Consider the following 26429-nt stretch of genomic DNA (forward strand, 5'->3'; position numbering starts at 1 on the left):
TGAAGGCAATCAAGTCAATCAGTAATTCTAAAAGGTTTTGTTCCAAGTAAGATAAGATAAGATAAGATATTCCTTTATTGTCCCACATGGGGAAATTTCATTGGTGCAACGCAGGTAGATACAGAGGTAGATACAGAAGAACAGATCACTTATAGGAAGTCTGAAAAACACTTAGTAGAAGATCTCCTATAAATAAATAAAAACTCCCATAGACAAATAAATAAATAAATACCATTGCATGTGATCCCGACAGTAATTGCACATGAATATGTGTCACGACAGCACATAGATTGCACATGAATTTCACAGTAATTGCACATGAATTTCACAGTAATTGCACATATGACAGAATTGCACATCAGTATTAGGTTAGGTCAGTATTGCGAAGGGATAACGTGACGATCTCCGGGTAAGACGACTGTTCTCCGCAGTTTCATGAGTTCCTCCTTTGTGGAAACGCGGTACGCCGCCGGCCGGGGGGCGGGGCCAGAGGCGGGGGCGGGGCCGGAGCCGGGGGCGGGGCCGGAGCCGGGGGGCGGGGCCGGAGCCGGGGGGCTCAGAGCCAAAACACATCGCAACGACACGACGAAAACACTCAATCCAGCCGAATAAAGTCAAAACAAGTTAATTTAAAGCGATTCCAGTGCGTGTCCCGATCGTTCGTGAAGTTCCTCTTTCATATAAACGTGTATATAAACGTGTACCGACGACACGCCGTACTTTAGCGCGGCCGGAGGGCGCGGGGAGGGGCTGGTGGGCTCGCTCGGAGCTAGCTCACGTCACAACAACACAACGAACGCAACGAAAAACGCTCAAATCCAGCCGAAAAAAGTCAAAAACAGTTGAATTAAAAAACTATTCCAGCGCGTGTCCCTATCGTACAGTAAAATAGAAAAAATATACTAACTATATTTACAAAATATAGGAGATAAAGCACAATAAGTGTGAGAAAGAAGAGAGAGCGTTTACACCGGGCTGCCAGCTGTACCAGCGCCTTATGACGTATAATAATACATCTTGGGGCTTTTTGTCCTAACCACCCTCCCAAATCCATTAAAGTTTGACAATACAGCTTTTTTGTTTCACTTTTTATGTTAATCAGCGCTTTTTGCACATTTTCCATAAACAACTTACATGTTATTTAACAGTAATGATATTGTCTGAATTGCACACCTCTCTCAACATGATATTGTAAATTGTACTAAAGAAAATAGAGTGATTGCAGTATGGCTTAATTTGACGTGAATTGACTTTTCTTTGTCAACATTGAACTTACGTAGGTTTATTCTTGCATGTTTAAGCTGCTTCTCTTGTTGAAAGCTTAAACACCCAAAGTCTTGATGTCATCCATTGGTAATGCTAAGAAAATGGATGACCTTCTTGTTGGACTGTTTTAGGTTGATGGTGAAAATCAAAGTAAATGCTCACTCCAACGACACAATTCCTGGTCCGGGAAATGCTATCCAGTCCCCGTGCCGGCATGCTAACTCTACAAAGCCTGATATGCTGTATTGCAAAGACATTTTCTTAGAAAAATAAGAACAGTTAAATACATCCGGCGATATTAAACAATATTTCACGCAAGGAAATTTTATATTAGGCTTGTTCAGTAGCTCCATATATATATACAGTACGTGCATTCACACAGAATTACTGTTTTACCATACATTTCCGTACTACATTCTACATTTACCATAATTCAAAGTAACAACTCCATCCAGTTTTGAAATTAATGTGCGTGAGATAATGGCTTCTTAGTATGTAAAAGCTAGTTCATTTTAATAGGATAATACCAGCTCCATCTATTAATCACTCCCTGACCGGAAATACATCCAGCGCTACTGTAGAAGTGTTTTTAATTTTATGCACTCGATATTGCAATATATCAAGGGGTACAGCGTGGCGGCGGCGGTAGCAGCGTTTTGCTAGCCTAAGCGCGATCACACATCACCTCGCTGTTAAAAAATGCCAGACTTCGTGACAGGAGCTGCAGAAACCTATATAACAAACGTATAAAAGTTAACTGAGTGAAAAAGGCACATAGTTTCTGTCTGCGTTTCATTTGCAAAGGGATATAAGGCGAGATTCATTGGTTCACTAAGAGAAGGCGTGTAAGGCATTTCAGTGATATCGTAGGCAAACGGTGGAGAAGTTTGCAGTGTAAAAACAAGTTATATTATTACGGGTTAGTCTAGAATGATAGTAGTTATACATATATTTATAAGTCTGGTCAGCGTTTTCATCCTGCTGCTTGTTCAGATGGGCGTGATTGACAGGTGGATTAGCCAATCAGGGACACAAATGTTTCATCTGTATCAAAACAAACATGGCTGCTTAAATAAAATCTGTACATACATGAACATACACACTGAATTACTGTTTTACCATAAATGTCCATGCTGCATTCTACATTTACCATAATTAAGCTAATTCATTTTAATAACATGATACCAGCTCTATCTATTAATCACATGAGTAAAAAGATATCACAGGGACTGGAAAACATAAATAATGAACTTCTCTGCTTCATCTACATCACGGAAATAAATCAATCTGATTGCATGGCACGGTTTGAGTTTGATGGAAAGGTGGGAGGAAAGAACAGAAGTGTGTGTTATGGAGCCCAGGCAACAGGGTAGTGGGTTAAAGGAGCCACTTTTTGCACTGGTAAATAATATTAATAAAATTATAATACATTTCATTGTATAGCACTTTTCAACTCAAAGACACTTAAGAAACATTTAAAGAAAATTAATTAAACAAACTAGTTTTTTTTATAGATATATTTCAGATGTTTCCTAGATGTTAACATGAATGAAAACGTTCTGCAACTTTGTTTTAGAGAAATTGCCTTTAAAAGAAATCAATGCATACCATATTTTTTGGACTTAAAGCTGCTACGTTTTTCCCACGCTTTGAACCCTGCGGCCCATAAAACGGTGCGTTTAAGCGTGAAATGGGGATGAGAGAGAAAGGAGGACATGCAGTACATTGTAGGACTTGGGTCTTAAACTCACGACACTGCGGCCGGCTGCACTTGGGGGCTATGTGTGCTGATGCCTTAACCACTCGACCATCGGGCGGCGCACATGATCCGTCCTTATCAGCGTCCATCCACGTCCACTCAGAGACTTTGCATCTTAATTTTAATGACAAACTGTGAAACAATCTGAGCAAAGCAGTAACATGACTGGGAGGTGACTCATTTATGCTTGTTTGATGAATCCTTTTTAATAAGTCCTCTTCCTCTGAACCTCACAAAACACCAGATTTGTGACATCTTAGGTAGACATCTGGAGGTCTCCTGCGCTGTTTTACATCCATAATCCATCGCCAGACACAATTGTGCCATCACATCGCGTTTGTTACAACTGCATGCTTACAGTGGCATGTTGGGGGAAAGCTAGCTTTTGTTCATTTCCCCATGGTAATTCTCTTTGCTGCCAGTAGATGGTGTTTTAACAAAAAAAACTGTCAGTAGAGACATTGTTTTAAGTTCTGAAACATGAGATGCATCAGTAAAGATACTCAAGAGCATGTTTAATGGTCAATAATGATACAAATAATGCAGAATATGTGTCCTTTAAACTCAACCAGATTGTTTGTGTCCAAGCCCAAGCTGCATTGTTGAGGTATTCTTCATGAAAACAGTGACAGTTTTATTGTATTATTATTATTAAGTCCTATCACGTTTTCTTCTTTTTGGTATAGTAGAGGTTACTTTCAATGCTACCCAGCCCGAGTTTTGTGGGGGAATTGTCAGAGTATTGCTAAATACAAACACAACGTGTGTGAAAGTGATTGATGTCTGTATCGATGCTTCTGTCTACTCCTTCAGACTGTGAGCTGATGGACCAACACTGTGCTCAGCCTGCTCTTTAATTGGTATTTATTGGCTTCGGTTTCTTTTTAGACACAAACACTTCTGCAGAAATCGTTTCAAAAATAATGATGGAAAAAGGTCTCGTCTTGATCCAGGCTCCTTTTTCCGTCTATTTGCAGTACTTTTGGGGATATTAAATAGAAGCTGTGTTTTGACTTCACAATTTGAGCAAAAGATTTCTTTAAGCAAAAGATTTCTTTAAGCAAAATGTCTTTAAGCAAAAGGTCTTTAATTAACGTAACATAGATTAGTTTAATTCCATACCGTGGAATATTCCAGTTAAATTTCCTTGGAGACAAGCATGTGGCTGACCCCCCACCAGAAAAGTTACTATACCTTTTAAGATTCACACTATTCATTTTTAACCTAAACACTAACATTGAAACATCTGCATCCATTGAGTTTAATTCATCAAAAGCAGCTATTTAGTTGCAAATAGTGAATACTGGACATTGTTTTTGTGCATTTCATTTGTGAAAAGGGTTGGGCTCAAGGACTGTATCTCAGAAGGCCAGTCCACAGGGGTACTCTGGGTAATGGTCTCTACATCAGTGGATTCATATGAAATATCAAGTTGTTTCGGGGCCAGCCAGTATGACAGCTGACCACGGTCTGTGCCAAAACCTTATGCAGCGTCCAGCTTTTATGAGATTTTACAAAGGTGGCAGTAGGAGGCCGACCCCGTGTGAGGGGATGGCTTTAAACTGATCATGTGTGCGTAGTTTGGTGTGTAGGATAAAAATAAAGGTTACTTGAACAAGAGGACTGGCTCGCCTGCACGGTTCACTTCAAAGACAAAACCTCATATATAAAAGGCCTTGTACGCGATTGTGAACCACAAGTTTCAAAATTAAATGTTAGCCCCGCTCTCTCAGCCCCATCGCTCACTCTGATGTTGAACCTTGGTAGAAAAAGGACTGTCTGGGTCGTCACAGGCAGTCTGCCCCAACACTGAGTTCAACAGCACAGGGCCGACTGGCTAGCCCTCGTCTCCAAGCAAACCAAATCATGAACAATATGAACACATAAAAATGGGAACACATAAAGGCTCTGCAGCTAAAGCCCTGACCAAACCTTGCTCGAGATCTGGAGATGGATTCCAGTAATCATTTCAAAATTACTATATTTGGGAGTCTGTTTTGTTCATTTTTCTCTCATGCACACAAACGGACACATTTACAAGAGAAGGGGTGAAATGGACAATCGAAACAGGCCGATGAGTTTCTCCATCATGTCACCCAGAATTTACAAAATAATACTGCGTGGGTTTCGGATGTAACAGCGGCGGCTTGTTTTACGCACACAGCTTTCAATGTTTCAAAAGCGCCACTTCACTCGGCGTCAGAGCTTTAGACGCAGCAGCTCTCAATTCTCGCCCTCCTTTCCTATGTCTGTTCACTTCTATTATTTATACTTACTATACCTGGCCATGGCTCGGTACTTATATGCAGTTCTTAGAGAAATTCGGGTTCAATTGTGTTGCAAAGCCATTATTCAACAAGCAGAAAGAAGTCAACACAGAGATGCAGATTTGTGCCAGTGTCTTTGTTAACTACACTTAGGTGCTGGCAGAACTAATCTTTATCACTTACTTTTGCTCCAAAAATATGTGTTTGTGCAAGTGTGTGACCAGGAATATACTTTTTAACACAAACAGAAATCTTTCTAAAAAGAATGAAAAGGTCTTGTTTTGCTCAAGGCCCATTTTTCTGTCTGCCAGAGAGAGGTACATTTCTGTCGATGAAACATGGAGCGCTTTGAAGTTGTGTATTGGAACCCAATGAGAAATCATGCCAACCTTTCTCAAAGAAGTAAATGCACTTTGTATTATAAACCTTGCTCAAAGCTGGCACTGACAGAAAGAAACAAATAGTATGATTAATTGGTGTTCCATTGGGAATATGCACAAACAAAAACCTAGTGGAATTGGAAAATGCAAGAACGATTTTGTCTCAGTGGAGATGTTATGTTCCATTGTATGGTATGAAACTATCTTGCATTTACTTTCATAAAAAGACTACGAAAATAAATCTTTATTTGACAGGAAAAAAGAAAGGATGGTAACCACATCTACAAGTGGATCATTCTTGTCCTAACGAGTCCTAGAGTTGTAAAAAGAGGCAGGAGACTCTGGATGTCTGAGGCAGCAGAAGTTTATTTAAAGCAGAACTAAGTAACTTTGGTGAAAGTGTTCCCCCTGCAGCTCGCTTGTGACAATTCATGATCAGAAAATAGACAAACACTTTTCAGACAGTCAAGTCACATACAAAACCATTTCACATTGCCAAATAAAAAAAAAAAGGGCCAGGGTTACTCAGCCGAGTTGTCCTCAGTTAAATGTCGGCAAGTGTTAGCTGGTTCTCTGGCCTGAGACACCAGGGGAGACGACGGACACTTCAAACGCCCCAAAAAAACATCACAGGGACTTACAACGAGGTTCAGTAAGATGAATACACTAGTGAGTTCAAGCTTGTCTATGCTTCCACACACAGAGATTTAAATAGAAGCTGGCTGAGACACAATGTTCTATGTTGACCAAGGACACTGATGAAATGTCAACAAAAGGTGTCCTGTCAATAACGTCAGCTATTTTTTCCCCATATCGTGTGCACAGAGTAGACCTAAATAAACCTACAACCAAACCAATTTGGCCAAAATAGGGCTAATTCAAGACAACCAGTGGTCCCCAAAAAATGTTTGGCTCTTGAGCTAATTTTAGACTCTTTAGAGTAAAGTCTAAAGATCTACCAATATATTTATATTATCATTTATTATTCTTTTATTACCAGTGAATAATAGTGAAGAGCTGATCTTCTCCTCACTTGTAGCCCTCCTCATTATTGTATCAGTTATTGGTGATAACCATGGTAAAAGTAAAAGTTGTGGTTTCTCTTCCCACTGTAAGTAAGTCTTCAAGTGTAGAAAAAGATTCAGTTGTTGTCATCTGGGCACTGTTTTTAAGTAATAAGAACATTTTTATTTCCCCCAATACTCTTCAAAAGATCTAAAACCGGAAGACATCTGCAGTGTCAGAGAAAAATAAACTTCTTACTTATTCTATGCCATGAGAAAACTTTAACAGTAATCGGTTATTTTGTCTTGCGGAACCCGTGCAGGTACAGAACCCACCTTGCATTGGGTGTACCACAGTGTAAAAATACATTTTGTGGTTGGAATTCTTGTTTTGTTCTTCTAATTACATTAACTTCAAATAATAAATCAGATGTTGCGGTTTGTCCAGACAGGTTTAACTTTTCCGTGAGTAGAAGTTCCAACGCTTCTAGTTATTTGCTCAAGATAAATAATAAATATTCTTGTATTACAATCAGTCATCTGCATTTGGCCCATCCTTCAATGGCTTTGGGGCATCTTCAGGATCAGACCTGGATCGTAAGCTTGGTCAGGACTACGTTAGCTGGTAAATTACGCCCTTTGTGCTTGTATTTTGTTCATATTGAGCACCTGGCTCCGTCCACTTCCACAGACTTCATGCGATGGGAAGCTACTCCTGAATAATACTACCTGTTTTTTTTCTTTTCCATTTTCCACCATTGTGTTCAGTCTACCCTGTTGCATTGCATGAAATTCCATTTTTTTGTTCCGCCTTTAGAAGTGAAATTGCCTGTATCCAAAGCTATTTATATTCACCCAAGATCACATTTTATTTCAACAAAAGGTTTGAAGAATGAGTTGAAGACGTACTCCCGCTCTTTACAAATTCTGGGTTTGAGTTAATAGTTGTGAAACCCTTTGTTACCGTAAAACTCGATCCCATTTTATAATATATTCCTTCCAATGCCAGATTATGCCGGATTTTCCAAACAATCTCACACAAATTTACCTCATCTTTTGATCATCAATCATTTCTCTTGTCATTTCTTGTTTGCTTTTCTGTGACATCCTCATTATCGCTTGGACTCGCTTGGACGTTGGACTTTGTTGAACCGGCTCTTGTCTTTGAAGTTCTTCCCTGCAACTGCGGGAAAACGTGGTCTTACCTAAAGAGGTGTGCTCCTGCAGGCTGAGGCGGACAAAACAAAGGATTGTCTTGGAGAATGAGTGTGGTTCAAGCAGAGCTAATGAGCCGCAGCCAACGTGAAAGCATCCTAGGCGGTGTGCAAAGCTCCCATGGTCCCTGAACACAACACAACACATCCACTGGGTCCGTCTGCCTCCTAGTTACGCACAGACCTATAATCTTTGAAACGTTAAGCCAAGCCATGTGAAAATATGTTTTAAAGAAGACATATTGTGCTTTTAAAAATTTAGATTCCCGTATTTTCCGCACTATAAGTCACACTTAAAAGCCTTTAATTTTCTCAAAAAACGACAGTAAGCCTTATAATCCAGTGCGCCTTATATATGGATTAATTCTGGTTGTGCTTACTGACCCTGAAGCGATTTTGTGTGGTACACGTTTTGTTTTGCTTAATGTGCCTTATTTATGAAAAAATATCGAAAATAGACGATTTTATTGACATACTTATAATCCAGTGTGCCTTACAGTGCAGAAAATACGGTATTAATCTCCCATACGTTTATCATTAGAATGTTGTTCTTTTAAACCACACCATTGATCTAAAATGTTTTAACATTAGAAACATGTCCTTCCTGTTTAAAACTGCACAACTTATTCCCTGCTGCTAACTCTCTTCACAGTGGCATTTATTCCCTAGAAAGAAGCAGATTGTTTTTTTTGCAATAAGTGTTTTTATTTTTTCCCAAAAAAAATGATTTTGTAACTCTTCTGAACCCAACATTTATGAAGTGTAAAATAATCCTTTAAAAGTCAATTTAGCATAACACATCAACTTTCAAACGTGGTAGTAATGCTGTACAAACAGGGACTGCATATTCACATTTGAAATACTATATCTACTAGCGTGTTGCATATTAGCATATAGATTTGAATAGAAATTTTATGCTAATCCCCAGAAGTAAAAGTAATTGAGGGGCTTTTTAAATTAATTCTATTAGCGTTAATATGCAGTGGACTGAAGTGACGGTAATGGAGTTCTCGAGATATTTCATCCTGAAGCTTGCTAATGATCTTGATATTTGTGTGTGAATTGTGAGTTTAATCAGGCTTTTTACAGACGATTCATTACTGCAATTTCTTTTGTCTCATCTTGCCCGTACACATTAGATCTGGTCAAATCATTGAGCTTTTGCCAGCTCCTAGTTCTTTGATTAGTTGAAGAACAGGCCATGTCTTTAGTTGACCAAGAATTTCTTCAGTTGACTACCGGTACGACCCTATTATTTCAGCTCTGTTCAATGTATACCTAGCTGGAGGAATAGCCTACTGTCCTTGCTTTATTGTGTATGGGAGAAACCAAACAGCCCAGACGGACTTGGGTAGAATGTATAACGTATATATTTTTAGCTTAGGCTGCGCGTATGTCTCACTACTGTCCCTTTTATGTTTGTTTCTCACTTCCCATTGACGTCACTGGCCAGTTTGTCACACCTACATCTGAATCTACAATATATCTGCAACATTTTTACAATTGTGTCCCTGGCAAACGATGCAGCGCTACAGGGTTCAATTATATTCCAACACTAGCGGATTGCAGAATGGTGATGGGTCTAGTGTCAGGTACATGGTTGTGTGATTATATACTTTATGTGGGTTGTTTGCTACTTACTTAAGTGCAAAATTGCCTCCCATGCTGAGTGACACCTCTGACTGCTGGTATTAGTCTGAATAATGTGGTTTACAGTACATCCTGTACATAGTGGTTAGTGCGGGTTTTTTCTTGTACGGCAAAATCTTGTATTACTGTATTTTACATAATTATGAAGCATTTTAGTGTATTTAAAACAACCTAATGCAATGATATAATGAATTATTTGCGCACTAATCCAGCTTTGATGTAAGTTATAATTGAAGTCCCGATTGACTATGACACAATTGGTGAAAGACAAAAATAGACGTTAGCTTGACAATAATTTCATGATATAAATAAATGTCAGTTGCTGTCATTTAAGTTGAGGTGAAACACTACAGGGTGAATTGGAAACAAATCTTAAATTCAACTATAATTCATCAATTTGAAACTTCTCCTGTAGTTTACTCACATAGATGTAAGATCATGTAATCCATCCATCCCATTCCCCGGTCATGGGGGCAGCAGTCTCTCTGATCTCCCTCACCCTAGACACTTCCTCCAGCTCCTCCGGGAGGATGCCGTGGTATTCCCAGGACACAGAGAGACATAAGTTCCTCTAACATGTCCTGGGGCCTCTTCCAGGTGGGACATGCCCGGAACACCTCCGCTCATTTCCACGGTCATTACACTAAGCTCATGACCATAGGTGAGGGTAGGAACGTAGAGTGACCGGTAAATCAAGAGCTTTGTCTTTTGACCACAACAGTCCAATGTAGCGATCATATAAGGTTTTCATATAGAAATACAGAATTTAATGTAAATTTATGTATAAAATTGCTCAAAATTTAAAGTATTTGGAACATTTAAATCTGAAAAATGGACAGAGCCAGGTTTAAATTTCTTGGTTCGTTTTCTCTACATATATTAGATAAAAAGAGGGCATTATAGATCTTATTTAGTTTTAGAGTAAACTCAATCTGACTGAAAATTGGCCTAAAATGTCAAATGTTGCCTTTTTTAGACTTTAACATATCCGTCTTAGAATTAGATATCAACAAGTCCTTCTGTACGTTTCGTACAGAAGTACAAGACTGTAAAGTTGATTGTGTGTAGGTTCTCCTTTGACTGCTGATCTTTATGTCCCTCTGAGATAAAAATGCATTTTAAGAAAGCTATTGACAATGTCCCATGTACGTAAATCTGAGGATTTGAGCGGATTAAAAGAGATAAAAAAAAAAGGAAAGTTTAGGCACAGATTGGACAATTTATCTTGTTTCCACACGCCTATATGAAGAGAGCGAATTGTAATGTTGCCTGTAATGTCTCACCTTCAATAGAGTTGGCTAAGAAAGTTTCATAACATTAGATAAAGACATGTCAATCTCTGTTGTAATCGCACACATTCAATATTACACTAAAGATCTTTTTCTGTTCTGATGGGTTTTCATTTACCGTGAGCTCATACTAAAATATACCTGTTAAAGAGTAAATGGTGTATCAGATGTTGTTAGCTTTGACATGTTGATGTAGTAAGAGACCAACGTTTGTGCAAAAGCATCTGGGATCAGATCATTTGAGATTTTATCAAATCTCAAATTCTTTATTGACTCAGATTGGAGGATCAAAGACAGAACGCCAGCATTGTATTACCGTTTTCTGGTACCGTTCCATACATTGGGTCTTTTTCAAGATTTTTATGGCATAGGCTTTTTTTGGCAGGACAGTTTTAGTGTGAAATGGGGAGAGAGGGTGGGTAGACATTCAGCAAACGGTCAAGAGCTGGAATAAAACCCACAATACCGCAGTGGTAGTATCCACACATGCGCAACGCCCTTCACCACTATTTATTTATGTATTTATTTATTTACCATGACTTAACAAGGCAAGAACCCAATGCTATCAAGACCTTTTTCAAACCTCGCAAACTATGAAAAACCAGGGTAACTTTTGTGGTAACTGACAACCACTCCATCCAACTGTGTTAATTTAAAATGATCAATGAATTCAAATAAAACAAAATGTATACTGTTCTCCTAAAGACACTCTAGCGACCCAAAAAATACATCTATGTAATGTATGTTGATACATATGTTGATGACAGATAATCTTAAAGCCAGATCGTCATTCTTCTTTAGAAATAAAACGTGTTTCCTCTTAACTGTAGAAAACCGTTAATCCGGGCTACATTTCTTTCAGTTCTAAGATAAGATGTGGTGATATCATATACAGTATATGCATTCTACAGCAACAGGAGACAGATTCTGTGAACTCACCACTGTGAATTATATTCTAAAGTAGGACGGCAATCATTGGATGCAAGAAGAGAACAGCACAGCCTTTTGTTCATGTAAAAGGCTCTAGTTGGCATGTTGCCTGATTATTTATCATGTTTATTGCACATCAGTTCAAGTATTCACCGTTTAAGGTCTCAATACGATGGGATTGTAAGATAAAAATGCCCTAACACAGAGACAGGAAAAAGGGCTTTCATCAACTTTGCTCCCTCCTGTGGAACATAACACAGAGACTTTTTAAATTAAATCATTTTATGCATTTTAATGATTTTAAAACACTGGTCAAGGACTACCCTCAGTCCCAATGCACTTGTTTTATATAATTGTCTCTCATATTGTATGTGCAAATGTGTTTTTATGTATTGGTTAATTTTATTGATTATTATTGTTTATTTTGTGTTTTAACAGGCTTTAACAGGGAAAAAGAGAACTTTTCTAATTGGGGTTTTAATAAATAAAATGAATGAACCACATGTGAGAAACTTTAGAGCCTTGTCAGAAAATATAGAGATCAACGCATAAATTAGCATAAATATTAATATTATAAGCTAAAAACAGTTTTGCATAATGTTTATACAAAACATTAAAATGTCTGGTTGTGTTTCTTAATTTGTGCATCGTGTCACCATGGTAACTGTGGAACTGCTAAAGTATCAATACCCCTTTAATGATAAAACATCTCATCCACAGCTTATATTTACATTGATACACATGCTTTTTCCACCTGACTCTGACACAACCTGCAGAACACTGTCGACTTCGGCCTTCGTTCTAATCTGATTTTACTCTCTCCAAATCTGTGAAAAAGATAGTTCATGCTCCCTTATCTCACAGTAATATTTTTTGAACAACTCCAGTCAGCTCCGTACCGACTCTGTAGTGCAGAAAATCACCGAGCGACTTCACCTCAAGATTCTACACGGCCGACGCACTAGTTTGCTGTCATTTGAACGATAGAGATTTTGCTGCGAATGCTATTTTGTCGAGGAGCCCAGATAATGCCTTTTGGTAGCACCCCGTGTTAGGTAAAGTTACGGTTATTTTCTATGCCCCGTGTGTAAATGAGTAGTGCCACTAAAGCCCACTTCACATCGAGAGGAACAAGTTGTCTTTCTACTGAGCCTGCTGGAAACTAAGGACAAACGTTTAAAAAATGCATTCCTTCTTCTGTTTTTTATCAGATGTAGCAACAGCATAAGAGTGTTACATTTCTTTGGCAATGTGGTTGTATGGCACATTTAACAATCAACAGTCATGAGGGTCCACACTGCACCACTCTGACAAACTAAAGACACTTTTATCCTACAAAATACAGTGAATAATACACAACAATCATGCCTTTTTAGTTGTGTTTCCTGACCTTTCATTGGTTAAATAGTGTCATGTGACTGCTGGAGAACAGAGAAGAAGAGGTGAACCACGCAGTGAATGTTTGTTCATCGGTTCAGCTCTGTTTTTTAGTGTAAAAATAGTACGTGTGTCTTTTCTGTATTATTAATTATGTTTAAGCATGCGTTCTACTCTTGACGTTGTTTGTTCATTGTTCTCTCTGAGTTAGCCCAGACGCCGTTTCCGTTGTCTCCTCCGCTTCTTGTCATTGGTCGCTGGGCTCTGCAAGTGTGGAGGAGAATCAGTAAACCTGCCGCTGCTCATAGCGTGAAGATCGAATGACTGCGACCGGAGTCTAGTCACGTCTTTCTGCTGTCCACAAGACAAACTGCAACTAACCTCAACTAGTGATGACTGAGAGTGCCTGAGCGCGACTGAAAATCAAAAGAAAATCTGGCTAAAAGTCGTGTCGAGTGTCCTCAGCTTAACTGCTACTGATTGGCACTTCCTTCCCTTCAAATTAAAATATTATACTGTATAAAGTAGGTTGATGTGTGTAAAATGTTCGGCGTTATTGTTCACCGACAAGTCAACATTGTACTATTTCTCTGGGAGCATTAGAAAAGCTTTATAACCGGAAGGAGGGTGACCGTGGAAACTTCCTGAATAAGATGAATATGCCTAAAGCAAGATTTGATCCTGCAACCTTCTGGTCAGGAGGTAAACGCTTATCAACGGTGCCTGAATGGTTTGTAGCCTTCTCCAGACATCAAAACACTCTGCGTGTCCTCAGTGTTAATTCAGAAGTGCTCCGTGTTCAAGTACTCCCGTATACTTGTACATAAATTACCAAAAATATATCACAAAGACATGGAAATCTAAAAGGCACAACACAACTTTTATACAGCTACTTCCTATGTAGAAATCCACTACGAAGAGGCTCCGTTCTAGAGGTTTTGAATAAGAAGTCAATCGACCTGTTTCTATCATTAAGACTGTTTTGGATCAATATTGTGGTTTATAGTGGACGGATATTACCATCATAATAACTGTTGGTGAAAATACTGAAGCATAGGCCAAACACAGCCAGCTCAGCCCTCGTTATTGGACGAGACTAGACTTGAATACCCGTACGATCTCTTAGGGTTACTGTCTCCAGGTCCCGGGGGCCCGGTACTTAAGCTACAAGTTTTACAAATCCAGCATCATACCTCTTCTTTCAACTCTACTTCAGTTTATTCTACGACAATAATGATGACCAGCAGCGAGAGTTCTTGTGTCCTATGCAAGCGTTTTTGCCTGGGTAGTACAGTTGTAGAAGTAGTAGTAGTCTGTCTCAAAGTAAAATTACTACTACTGTATTGTCTCATGGCATTTTTGTTTAGTCCCACTCATATTTCCTACACGTATACACTCTTGTACGTAAAAGACCCAAGCAAAGATGTACACAAGTAGTTTATAAATGCAAAATGTAGTCTGGATTTAATTTAAATTGAAAGAGACCAATTGTACTAAAAAAAAACTCACACAATTTTACTATCTACAGGCATTATTACAACGCATTCAACCATGTCATTTGTTTGATGATAACTTCAACCATCCTTGTTTTTACCAGCACTTGCTCATTTCCCACAACACTGCACCCGTCAAAGCGCAATTAAATCTGCTCTTGTGTTTTTTTGTTTTTTTTGAATAAAATACGGCTCCAGTTAAGGTGCCGTGGTGCTGTCAAAACGAACAGAACGGGCCTCAGACAGGAGCCCGGGGAGCTGTGCTGGCACATTTCGGAGCAGTGAAACAGCTCTATAGTGTGCGCATTAGTCAGATTCACAGCAGAAGAAAGCCCGAGGTCAAAAATGCACACTTTGACATAAAGGAGTCAAGCTGGATCGGAGTACGCCACATTTGATCCACAGTTTAGTTCCTCTAAAGGGAGTAAAGGTCAGAGTGTGAGTGTGAATTGTATGATTATATTTTCTGGTTGGAGCTGAACAAAATCATACAAATTAGAAAACTACATAATGATTTATTGTTTAGAGTTAGCGTGTTTATTGATCTCTAAATACATTGCCTGTCCAAACAGAAGTTGTCTTGGATTCAACTAAGAAGTCTGAGCCTCCTGCTGGAGAACTGCTGCAGGTGATGCTCTTTCAGCTGCAACACAGTATTTAAACCCGACCCTGAGCAGCTTCTAATTTCTGAAACATCCAGGTGGAAAGACGAATCCCGTGGTCATGGATATGTCAGTGTGTTTGAGAAGGGTCAAATCATCCACATCGAACAGAGAAAACATCTAAGGAGAAGCAGAAGCTAATCTACTACAGATCTGAACCCATTGAGAGTGTTTGGGAGGAGCTGGAGAAGACTTTGTGCTGTGGTCACTCTCTTCATCATAAATAAAAGATCTGTGTGAGAAATAATGTAACACTGGATGGAAATAAATCTTTTAATATTGCAGAAACTTTTTGAAATATCGCCACAGCAAATGTGTGCTGCAATCAAAGCTAAAGGCAGTCTGACAAAATATTAGAGCGTGTGATCCTTTTTTCTGTGGTGACTTTTCTTGGACAGGCAGTGTATTTTTTCAATGCTCCGTGTTTGAGTGTATTATTTGTTGAAATGGTTGAATGGTCGCTACATTGATTAATAATTAACCCTTCGTAATAATCACAGAGGTTTAAGTTCTTCTTATTTTAGTAAGTATATCCAGTAAAATTGAATTCATCAGTCATATTCAACTCTGCCTCACAGTTGTTTGTGTTTGTTCTCAGATTTGTAAAGTTTAAAATACTAATCAATGATCACAAAAATAATTATCATTATTATATTTTTGCTACGTCATCAAAATGGAACATTTTGTGCACATGAGCCAATATTGCAGGCCAAATAGATATTGTACCTACACATTTGTCCAGCACAAATTCTTGTCTGGCCAGGCAACGAAAAGAGAACTGTTACCAAAAGGTTTCTACAAAATATACATTGTTTAACAAGTAAAATATGTTTTAAATAGTGCCTTTTGATTTGAATTTGATTCTGTTTGGATGAAATCCATCTTTCCATTGCATCAATATGTTTTACTTTACAACTTGATATTGCGTCTTCTGTTTAATAATACATTGCCATGTGACTTTTGGCTTCCCATTCCAAAGCATGTAAAGCATGTAAAGCATGCAGTTACAGTTAGAGAGAGAGGAGCTTATCTCTTGGCCCCCAGACCACCAGCATAGCAGTTCCAAAGAGACACTCACAGTAGCAACGTTTACTGTACTTAAACATATCTGCACTTTATATACGGGCTACACCATCCATTTATCCTCCGACTGCTGACCCTTCTCTATTACTGCTACCACAGATAACATGAGCTACTTGTAGCTAGATATTATGAATTAAGGATAAGTGCTTCAGTTTATACATGTCACACAGGCTAGGAATTGAACCAGTGACCTTCTTGCAATGAGGTGAAAGTGTTCTCCATTATACCGCAGTGCAGACATGGACATTCTTCCTGCACTGGCTTTGCATTTGCTTAGTTTATACCCACAAGGAATTCCATATTTTAAGTGTTACAGGAGACGAACAAAGTCTCACGGAGGTTCTGGCCAATGGATGCTGTTGTCTCGAGTTTGAATGACTTTGTTTGTTTTCTGTCTGCTCACGCTGATAAAAAGGCACCAATTCAAAATTTCAAATTGCCTTGTTGCCTTGGTGTTCAAAGTGTAATCTGGTTTTCAGTAGGGAATGGGGATTTTTGGTTGAATGGCTTTGGAAAGTGTCTTCTATAACAAAGGCAAACTTTGAAGGCCAAGATTTTGCGACAGACGTGGCCAAGGGGTGGGCAGAGTAGGACAGTCTGGCATATTTAAGTCACCAACTTATTGAGGGGCGCACAGTCCGTATATCATAAGATTATTTGTAATAATTATATATAACTAGAACACATTGGAATTTTTGGTTGTAATATAGGATTGATAATATTCTAAAATAGTTGAATGGTCTTCCAGAAGAACGTTTTCACTGATGATGATATTTTATGAATGCAAAGAATGCTTGAAGTATACAATTGTTTGTAAGGACGCTTCATGAATGAGGCCCGGTTCATTGTCTTCTCTGTTAGCATAAATTTACTCAAATTATCTTTTTAACTATAGCTTCAAAGATAATGGCATCCCCCCCCCCCCCAAAAAAAAAAAAACAACAACCTCTAAATCCCTCCCTTCTTTATTATTATGAATACATTCTAGATTATCTCAACTACAAACTATTGGTGTCATGGTTAGGTCCTTGAACATGTAATTTAAAATGCCACTGTTATTTCTGGTAAATGATAGCCTCGGCCTGTCTTCAGATGATTGTACACCTGCGGCTCCACTTTGTCCACACCTCCTGTTAAACCCGAAATAAAGAAGGACAGCGTATGCCCATTGTTCCCATCGTCAAGTGATTTTGACACAATGGATAAAAATATTTTCACAGAAGAAAGCATTGAGATATAGTCCTTATAGTGTACCGTAAATTTCCATTACATTTTAGTGAAGTATATTTTTAATATAAGGTTTTTATAAGGCTTTATCACCCCCAGTTTTACAATTTTGGTACTTGTACTTCCTGGTTGGACGTGAGCAGCAGATGTGACATAGATTTAGTTGTGGAATCACCTCTACCTAGCAATAATACATAAATGAATAAGTACATACATGCATACATACATACATACATAAATTACACAATAGTTATGACTTGACAAATAATAATACCTGATAACACCTTTTTTTGTTTGTTACATTATTGTTAAAAGTGTGTTTATTTGTGTCAGTTGCATGTAAATAGTCTCTACATGTTTTATAAAATGTCGCTTATTGATGACATCACAGAGGGATTCTGTTTTAGAACTCAGCACTACTTATAATTTTCAAATTTTATTTTTCCATCTTTCTTCACACATTGCAATGTAACTAATGTACAACTATGACAAAATATTAACCACAGGGTTTGTCCTTCCAAACTAAGTAACGTGATGTATCCTATATCATTCATTGTATTCTTCAACCTCAGAATACTGTGGTTGCATGTGATACTTTGGGTGATTTTACCTCACTTAGAACTTTGTAATTTGGGTTAAAACTACATAATGAAATTGGATAAACGTGGTGATTATGAGAGACAGTGATATTTGAAAGGCCGTTTTGGGGCTTCTGAGGCGGCGATCGGGTTTGGGTTTGAATCCCCTTTTTACCTGAAAGCTAGAAAGAATGAGAAGTAGAAAACAGAGGAGGGCAGGCGGGGAACAAAAAATAAAAAAAATTGTTAGGCTTTGTATTTGCTCATTAGATGCAAACATATTCTGTAACTTTGACAGAGTCCCTGTTTATTGTTTTAAAACACATTTAAATAAAGTGAACCGGCAGTGCATAAACTGGATTGAAAAAGTGGATGGAATATACTTCAAAGGGAGCAATGATTTTATTCTTTATATACAGGAAACAAATTGACTGAAGCATGATTTCAGTTAGACATTTTATTTTGTATTAAAATAGTTTTTATGTCATTTGCATATCAATAATCAAAGCCATCCAGTTCACTTTTCCTCACCCTTTACCTGTTTCTTCTGCATGTCCCCAAGTGAACATAAACAAGACAAGATTTTTATATATTTTTTTTATAAATTTAGATATTTATTTCCATTCATATTTTAGCATAATAGGTTAGCCCTTATTTTTGTAAGGGCTAACCTATTTATTTTTTCCGTACCAAACGTAGCAATCTCGAAGTTTGCACAAGTTCATAATGATGATAACTTTTGGATGGGCGAGCAGACTTGGGTGTTCATCAATATTTAGCAGATAACATTTACGTTCATGCAAAGGTCAGACTCAAACTCCACTCTCCCACATGAAGGCCTAATGCCTATCTTACTGAGCTAAACAACCTTACCAACCGTCAATTCATTACGCAAATTAACTTCCGTCTTATCATTAGAAACACGAACAGAGCCTTAGCTTAAAACAAAAGTTGGTTTGCTTAAAGTTGGCACTGCTGTTGCTTCACTCCTCTGCACATGCTCAGTTAGGGCAAAACCTGCAAACAGGTGCAAACAAGAGTCCCACACAGGTTTATTCAGCGTGGTTTGAGCATAGATCCATGTGTTTGAGGCTGTGTGGTCCTCAGAGCACGTGCAGACCTCTAAAAGAAGCTGCTGTCCGCTCTGGTTCTAAAAGCTCATGTTAGAGAGCGGAGCATGAACGGGCCTCTGAACACGGCCACAGATTGCACCACTTCGGGAGAAGAACAGCCAAGCTTCCCGCAGTACTGTTCAGCAGCCTGTATTGGCCACTAAAAGACACCGTGACTTCCAGCCAAGCTCCAGCTGCAGAAGTGGTGAAAACAGGCTTATTTGGATATATTTCTGGACTATTTTAATGGAACCTAGGTAAAAAATCAAGCCTGGAAGACTGCGTGAGGCTTCATCACTCAATCATTACTAGACTACACATTTCACTCAACATGATTATATTTCACATTTTATTACACATTTTGCCTTTCTGTCCCCAGTTTTTACAATTGTTGTAAAGTTTATAATTTTGCTTCCTGGTTTGTAATGAACAGGAAATATGACATAATGTAGAGGTAATTCTACAACTGTTACCGAGCAACCATAGTGTAAACAAGGGCCTCAACCGTTATGATTTGACACTTAATATGACTTGATACCACATTTCATTTGTTGAATGATCGTTCAAACTGTCTCTGTGTTTTCGATGGCACGTCGCACATTGATGACATAGAAAGAGGGATTTTGTTTTAGACCTCAGCAATATTTCAAGTCATTTTCAAGTTTTTTCAAATTTTTATTTCTTGACAAACTGCAACTTCACTGATGTAAAGCTATGATCAATATTTACCACAGGTTCTATGCCACCAAACTAAGTCATGATTAGAAAAACAACAGGAGAACCTGTCAGGTAGGTTTTAATCTGCTCATTTGCACAGCTGTTCTCCGCACAGACGCCGTAAACAGTCGCTGAGTAAGTGTTATGACGGTGTAGAAATGTTGTGACTAGACAGAAAAAACAACACAAACAACATATGGCCGTGATTGAATTAAATCCATCAAAAAAGTTTGGTCTGTTTTGTTAAGTCTACAATAAGTTAATAAAAATGTTATTATGTAGTTAGTTAGTTATTTTTGGGTTTTATTGGTTACTTTCTACAGCCTTTGACTCCCTTTCTAAAGATCTGAAAATGCATCAATCATTGACCTGTCGTTGTTTCTAATTGTGCCCCTAGCATTTCATATCATCTGTCTCATAAGTGTCTTTTTTACATGAAATGTTACGTTGTTGATGCCTCTTGGTCAGGGCTGCCTTGGAAAAGAGCTCTCCGAATCTCACTGAGACTTTCGTGGTTGAATAAAAGTTAAATAAAAGTAGAATATTTGTATTGGAACTAATGTTACAGAGGTGGCTTATGTTTGCACTGTCCTATTAAATCAGTCCGACAAATGATACAGTATGATAGAGAAAACTACAACCAGTTAGTTCGGGTTAATTTTATAGCATGTAATTGGGGAAAATGATCAAACCAACACAAAGAAATTAGCAAAGTTTGGCATCTGCTCTGGATTTTGAAATATCTAATCAGCACTGACCATGAAAAATAAATAAAAACATATCAAGCACTTTATGAAATTAATCAGGGTGAGTGAAAACTAATTTTACAAGATTTTCACCCATAAACTTCATCCAGAATTGCCTTATTTACCAGAGAGAGAGAGAGAGACGTCAGACTGCTTATTGAGCGCACATTTGCGGTCTGTATAAATCCACTCCCAGGCCACCGCTCTGTTCCACACTCATGAGTGATTAAGGCTTTAATCCTGGCTTTTTGTGGCTTTTGTCAATGATCTTTGGGCTGCTTCCAAATGAATATGCAGGATATTTCCATAGTTTCTGCTGGGGAAAAAGAGAGCTTTTCAAAATACTTGCCCCTTGAGAATATTCAATTTTATTGAAATGTTGAAAGCTGCAAAGAGTGGCTGCAACATTACTCGCAATCAGCTCCAGGGTGTGGCTGAGAAAATACATTTAATGACAAATGGATTTTATTTTGAAGGTGCTTTACCTGATTTTGACTGTTTTGAACATGAAAAACAGAGTGAGACTTTTTAAAATCATTTGCAGCAGTCCAAACTCGTTCCTACCATCCTAATTATCCCTGGAGATGAGTCTATAAGAGTCTACAAGCGCTTTACTTTTCTACAGGACAGAACAGCCCACTCACAGACCAAGTGTTCTAAGAGTTCTTTGTCCTCTGGGCTCATCAAACAGCCTTGGGATTCAGCTCCCTTTCAGACTATTAAAGCTGATTTAGGCGCGTTTTGAGAAAATTCCTCTCGAGTTCTCCCTTGGACACAGTGGGGAGTTAGTTTAGACAGTTTCTAATAACTAACAAGCAGAGAAATGAAATGAGTGAGAGGAAGAAAAGACACAGGGCAACAGTGTCATACCGTATAACATCAAGCATTTGGAAAGTTTGTTTCACTAATGCGCTCTGAGGGGAGGAGGAGAGGGAAAGAGTGCACTGTTTAATATAGTGCACGGTTGTGTTCAAGCACGTCTGACAACACTTTTACAGGCTGTTTTTAACACATGTTTGATGGATTACAATAATATAATCAGACTATTGTGATTGGGATGATAAAAAAACATCAAACACTTACAGTATTTAGCTTTCATACCTCACCTTGGGTTCTACTATGAATTATGTAGTAGAGTAGAGTATGAGTAAAAAACAGAAACAACAAATGTTTAGTGTCTTCCACCAGATGCTAAGTTTCATCCATAATTCATCATAGAGAGTTAACATCTATATTTTAAATGCCACATACTAGCAAGCATCTGTGATCGCCTTATGGTTAGGAAATACAATTGAATTACAAACCACATTGACAAACTTTCTTTTCTTCTTGTCCCTTAGGTCCGCTGATGTCTGATGGGCGCCTGGCACACTTGCTCCTCCCTCTCCTGCTGCTTCTGCGGGCCCCACTCCTGTACAGCTTTGGAGAGCGCACATGCCCCAACAACTGCCGATGTGAGGGTAAAACTGTGCACTGCGATTCGTCGAGTTTGTTGGAGGTCCCGGAGAACATCACAGTAGGATGCCAAGGACTTTCATTGCGCTACAACGAACTGCATACTTTACTACCCTACCAGTTCGCCCATCTCGGTCAACTTCTTTGGATTTACTTAGACCACAATCAGATATCTGCAGTGGACAGTAGAGCGTTCCAAGGGGTTCGCAGGCTAAAGGAGCTTATTCTTAGCTCCAACCGGATCACGTCGCTACACAATTCAACTTTCCATGGAATTCCGAATCTTCGCAGTTTGGATCTGTCCTACAACAAGTTGGAGGTCCTTCAGCCGGGGCAATTTCATGGTCTAAGAAAGTTGCAAAACCTTCATCTCAGATCAAATGGTCTCTCAAACATCCCCATCCGTGCATTCCTGGAATGTCGAAGTTTGGAATTTTTGGATTTAGGCTACAATCGGATCAAGGCGCTCACCCGAACCACCTTTTTGGGCCTTCAGAAGCTTATGGAATTGCATTTGGAGCACAACCAATTCTCCCGGATAAACTTTTTTCTGTTCCCACGATTAGCCAATTTGAGATCACTTTATCTGCAATGGAATCGTATCAGAGTGGTCAACCAAGGCCTTCCGTGGACTTGGTATACCCTTCAAAAGTTGGATCTTTCAGGGAATGAAGTCCAAACTTTAGACCCCGCTGTGTTCCATTGCTTGCCCAATCTCCAAGTTCTTAATTTGGAATCCAACAAACTGTCCAACGTGTCCCAGGAAGCCGTTTCAGCTTGGATATCTCTAACGTCTATCAGTCTTGCAGGCAACATCTGGGATTGCAGCCCTGGCATTTGCCCCCTAGTCGGTTGGCTGCGGAACTTCCGTGGCACTAAAGACACCACTATGATATGCAGCAGTCCCAAGTTCCTCCAAGGGGAAAAGATAATGGAAGCTACCAGGAACCATGGCATCTGCGAAGAAACCGATTACATTTTGACGGAAACTCCCTCACCGATGTCTGAACTCATTTCGGAAGCGACCGCAGAACCAACCTTTGCTCCTACAAGTGGTTTTCCGCCTATGGCACCTACAGACTTGTACGATCCACTACCCCCTTACAGGCCTAGACCCATTCCCAACCCAACTGTTCCAGGACACATGAGCAAGAATCCGAGAGACTCAAAGCCCCAACCACGGCCGAGCCGCCAACCACCTCCGGAATATGGACACATGACTCTACACAAAGTGGTGGTTGGTAGTGTGGCTCTTTTCTTTACCATGTCGCTCATTTTGACAATAGTGTATGTTGCGTGGAGGCGGTACCCAGGGGCCACTAGGCTGCTCCAGGAGAGGTCCGTGGTGGGACGGAAGCGCCGCAAAAAGAGTCCCGAACCGGAGCAGAACCTCAGCTCCCAGTTGCAAGAGTATTATATGAGCTACAACCCTGCAGCCAGTCCCGAGGTGCTGGAAGTGCTTGGCAACGGCACAGGCTCCTGCACTTGCACACTGACGAGATCCCGGGAGTGTGAGGTATGACCCGTCGCATCCCCCAAAAAAGTAAAATCAGAAAAATGACAATGCAAAGATTCAACAGTAAGGTAAATATTTTATAAAAGTTATGCAATGTTAAATATCACTTTAGAAACACATGTAGACACACTTTACATTATGGGCACACATGTCGGTTAATATATTTTTGGAAATGTAAATCTATGGTGACAGTATTTAGATTTTAGCTTCTCCTCTCACACAAACATGTCACCTTCATTCTCCTTTTTTATCTTCTTGGACAGTCTTGGTTGTGTAGAGATTGAAAACAGCAGCTTATACATATTTCCCTAACTTGACTTTGAATAGTTAGAAACAATAACATTGGGCATTAAATACATTTTAACTAGTATAACATGGATAATTCAAAGCTTTTGGAAATTTTAGAATAAGAAATGGGTCGGAAAAAATCACAACGAGTTAAACTGTGGACACATTAAACGACTGTCCAGTTGTTAGAGATTTAGAATGTTGAGGAGGGTCCACACTACATGACTCTTAACAACAAGACATTTTTACTCTACAAAATACAAAACAAAAATAACTTATTTTATTAGTTTATACAGCCCAGTATATCAATGCATTATTTAGGCTGCTGTTTTCCATGACATAATTTGTTAAAGAGGATCATGTGACCGCTGGCTGACAAAAAAAAAGTTGCAGCAATAAAAACAAGTTGTAGAGCTGGCATATGCAGTGATGCTGACTTACTCTGGGTGATCTAAAATGGACATTTAAGATGTTGGATTTTATCAGTGCCATTTGGATCATTTATGAGGCAGACGTGAGCCACACAGGAGGAGAGAGAAAGAGGGGTGAACCACTTTGTGCTTATCGGTTCAGCTCTGATTAAAGTGTTAAAGTAGTGTGTGTGCCCTTTCTGTATTAATAATCTGATGTTTAGGCAGGAATATTAAGCATGTGTCTCACTGTTGGCATTGTTTGACAAATATATATCATTTTAGCACAGACGCAGCGTTTCCTCTCCTGCTTTTCATTGGCTGCTGGGCTCCGTGTGTGTCAGTGTGTCAGTAAACTTGCCACTACACAAGCACGGCCAAAATTATGATTATAATTCAAATATGTTTGAATGACTGCGCTGGAGTCTAGTCGCATTTTTCTGCTGTCCACACTTTTCAAGAGATTGACTGACTGACTAAGCACGACTGAAAATCCTAAGAAAAATGTGGCTAAAAGTTGTGTAGTGTGTCCTCACCTTTAGTAGCACTTTTTTTTTTAGAAAAATAATTACGATCTACAGTTCATCCTGGAAATATTCACAATGCTCCACATTTTGTTATGTTATGATCTTATTCCAAAATATATTCAATGTATTATTTACCTCAAATTCCTCAAACAATACCCCATAGTGACAACATGAAAGAAGGTTATTTGAATTATTTGCACTTTTATTAAAAATGAATAAAAATATCACTTGTACATAAGTATTCACAGCCTTTGTTCAATATCTTTTTGAAGCACCTTTGGCACTAAATACAGCCTTAAGACTTTGAATTTAATGCTAGAAGCTTGTTACACCTATCTATGGGCAGTTTCTCCCATTCCTCTTTGCAGAACCTCTCAAGCTCCATCAGGTTAGATGGTGAGCGTTGGTTCACTGCCATTTGTTCATTTGGGTTCAAGTCTTGGCTCTGGTTGGTCACTCAAGGACCGTCACAGAGTCGTCCTGTAGCCACTCCTCTGTTATCCTGGCTGTGTGCTTAGTGTTTGTGTCTTGTTGGAACATGAACCTTCACCCCAGTCTGAGGTGCAGAGTGCTCTGGAGCAGGTTGTCCTCATGGATGTCTCTGTACACTGCTGCATTCAACTAAAAAACATCCCCACATCATAATGCTGCTGCCACCATGCTTAACTGTGAGAGGGTCCTCCAGACGTGACACTTGTTATTCATGCCAAAGTGTTCAATCTTTGTTTCATCAGACCAGAGAGTTCTTCAAGTGCATTTTTGCAAAGTCCAGGCGGCTGTCATGTGCCTTTTACTTGAAGAGAGGTCACTTAAACCAAACAGGTCTGATTGATGGAGTGCTGCAGAGATGGTTGTTCTTCTGGAAGGTTCTCCTCCCTCCACAAAGAAATGCTGGAGATCTGTCAGAGTGACCATCTGGTTCTTGGTCACCTCCCTGACTGAGGTCCCTCTCTCCTGTTTGCTCAGTTTGGCTGGGCGTCCAGCTCTATTTAGACTGTGCTTATAGGAACCGTCAATGCTGCAGAAATCTATGCCTTGATACAGTCCTGTCTCGGAGGTCTACAAAGGTCTACAAAGGTGTGTGCTTTTCAAAATCATGTCCAATCAACTGAATTGACAAAGATGGACTTCAATCAAGTTATAAAAGCATCTCAAGGATGATCCCTGTAAAAACAATATACCTGAGCTCAATTTTGAGTGTCATAGCAAAGTGAATACTTGCCGTAAATGTGCTTTTTTCTTGCTTTTTCAATGCTCCGAATTTGAACAATCTTCTTTTCAAGTTGTCTTTATGAGGTATTGTTTGTCAAATTATGATTTAAATCCATTTTGGAATAATGCTGTAACATAACAAAATGTGGAAAAAGTGAAGTGCTGTGAATACTTTCCGGATGCATAGTACAGTTATTGGAGCTCTAACTAATTAATTCAGCAGCCAACTAGAAATAATAGTATCTTTGGTATTTGTGTTGCAAATTA

At 39.0% G+C, this 26429-nt stretch overlaps 1 protein-coding gene across 1 annotated transcript in view; it reads left to right on the forward strand.

The window, feature by feature from the left end:
- The window catches only part of lrrtm4l1 (leucine rich repeat transmembrane neuronal 4 like 1), a 161578-nt gene that overhangs the window by 29430 nt on the left and 105719 nt on the right, over nt 1-26429 (forward strand). Inside the window, exon 2 of the mRNA XM_072454839.1 lies at nt 22095-23725. Coding sequence (XP_072310940.1) covers nt 22095-23725 — 1631 coding nt within the window. The remainder of the gene's footprint in view (nt 1-22094; nt 23726-26429) is intronic.

Source organism: Eucyclogobius newberryi, unplaced genomic scaffold (assembly GCF_026437365.1).
Source record: "Eucyclogobius newberryi isolate DKJ021-1_F unplaced genomic scaffold, fEucNew1.0.hap1 SCAF_2, whole genome shotgun sequence".
In the NCBI taxonomy this organism is placed as follows: Eukaryota; Metazoa; Chordata; class Actinopteri; order Gobiiformes; family Gobiidae; genus Eucyclogobius; species Eucyclogobius newberryi.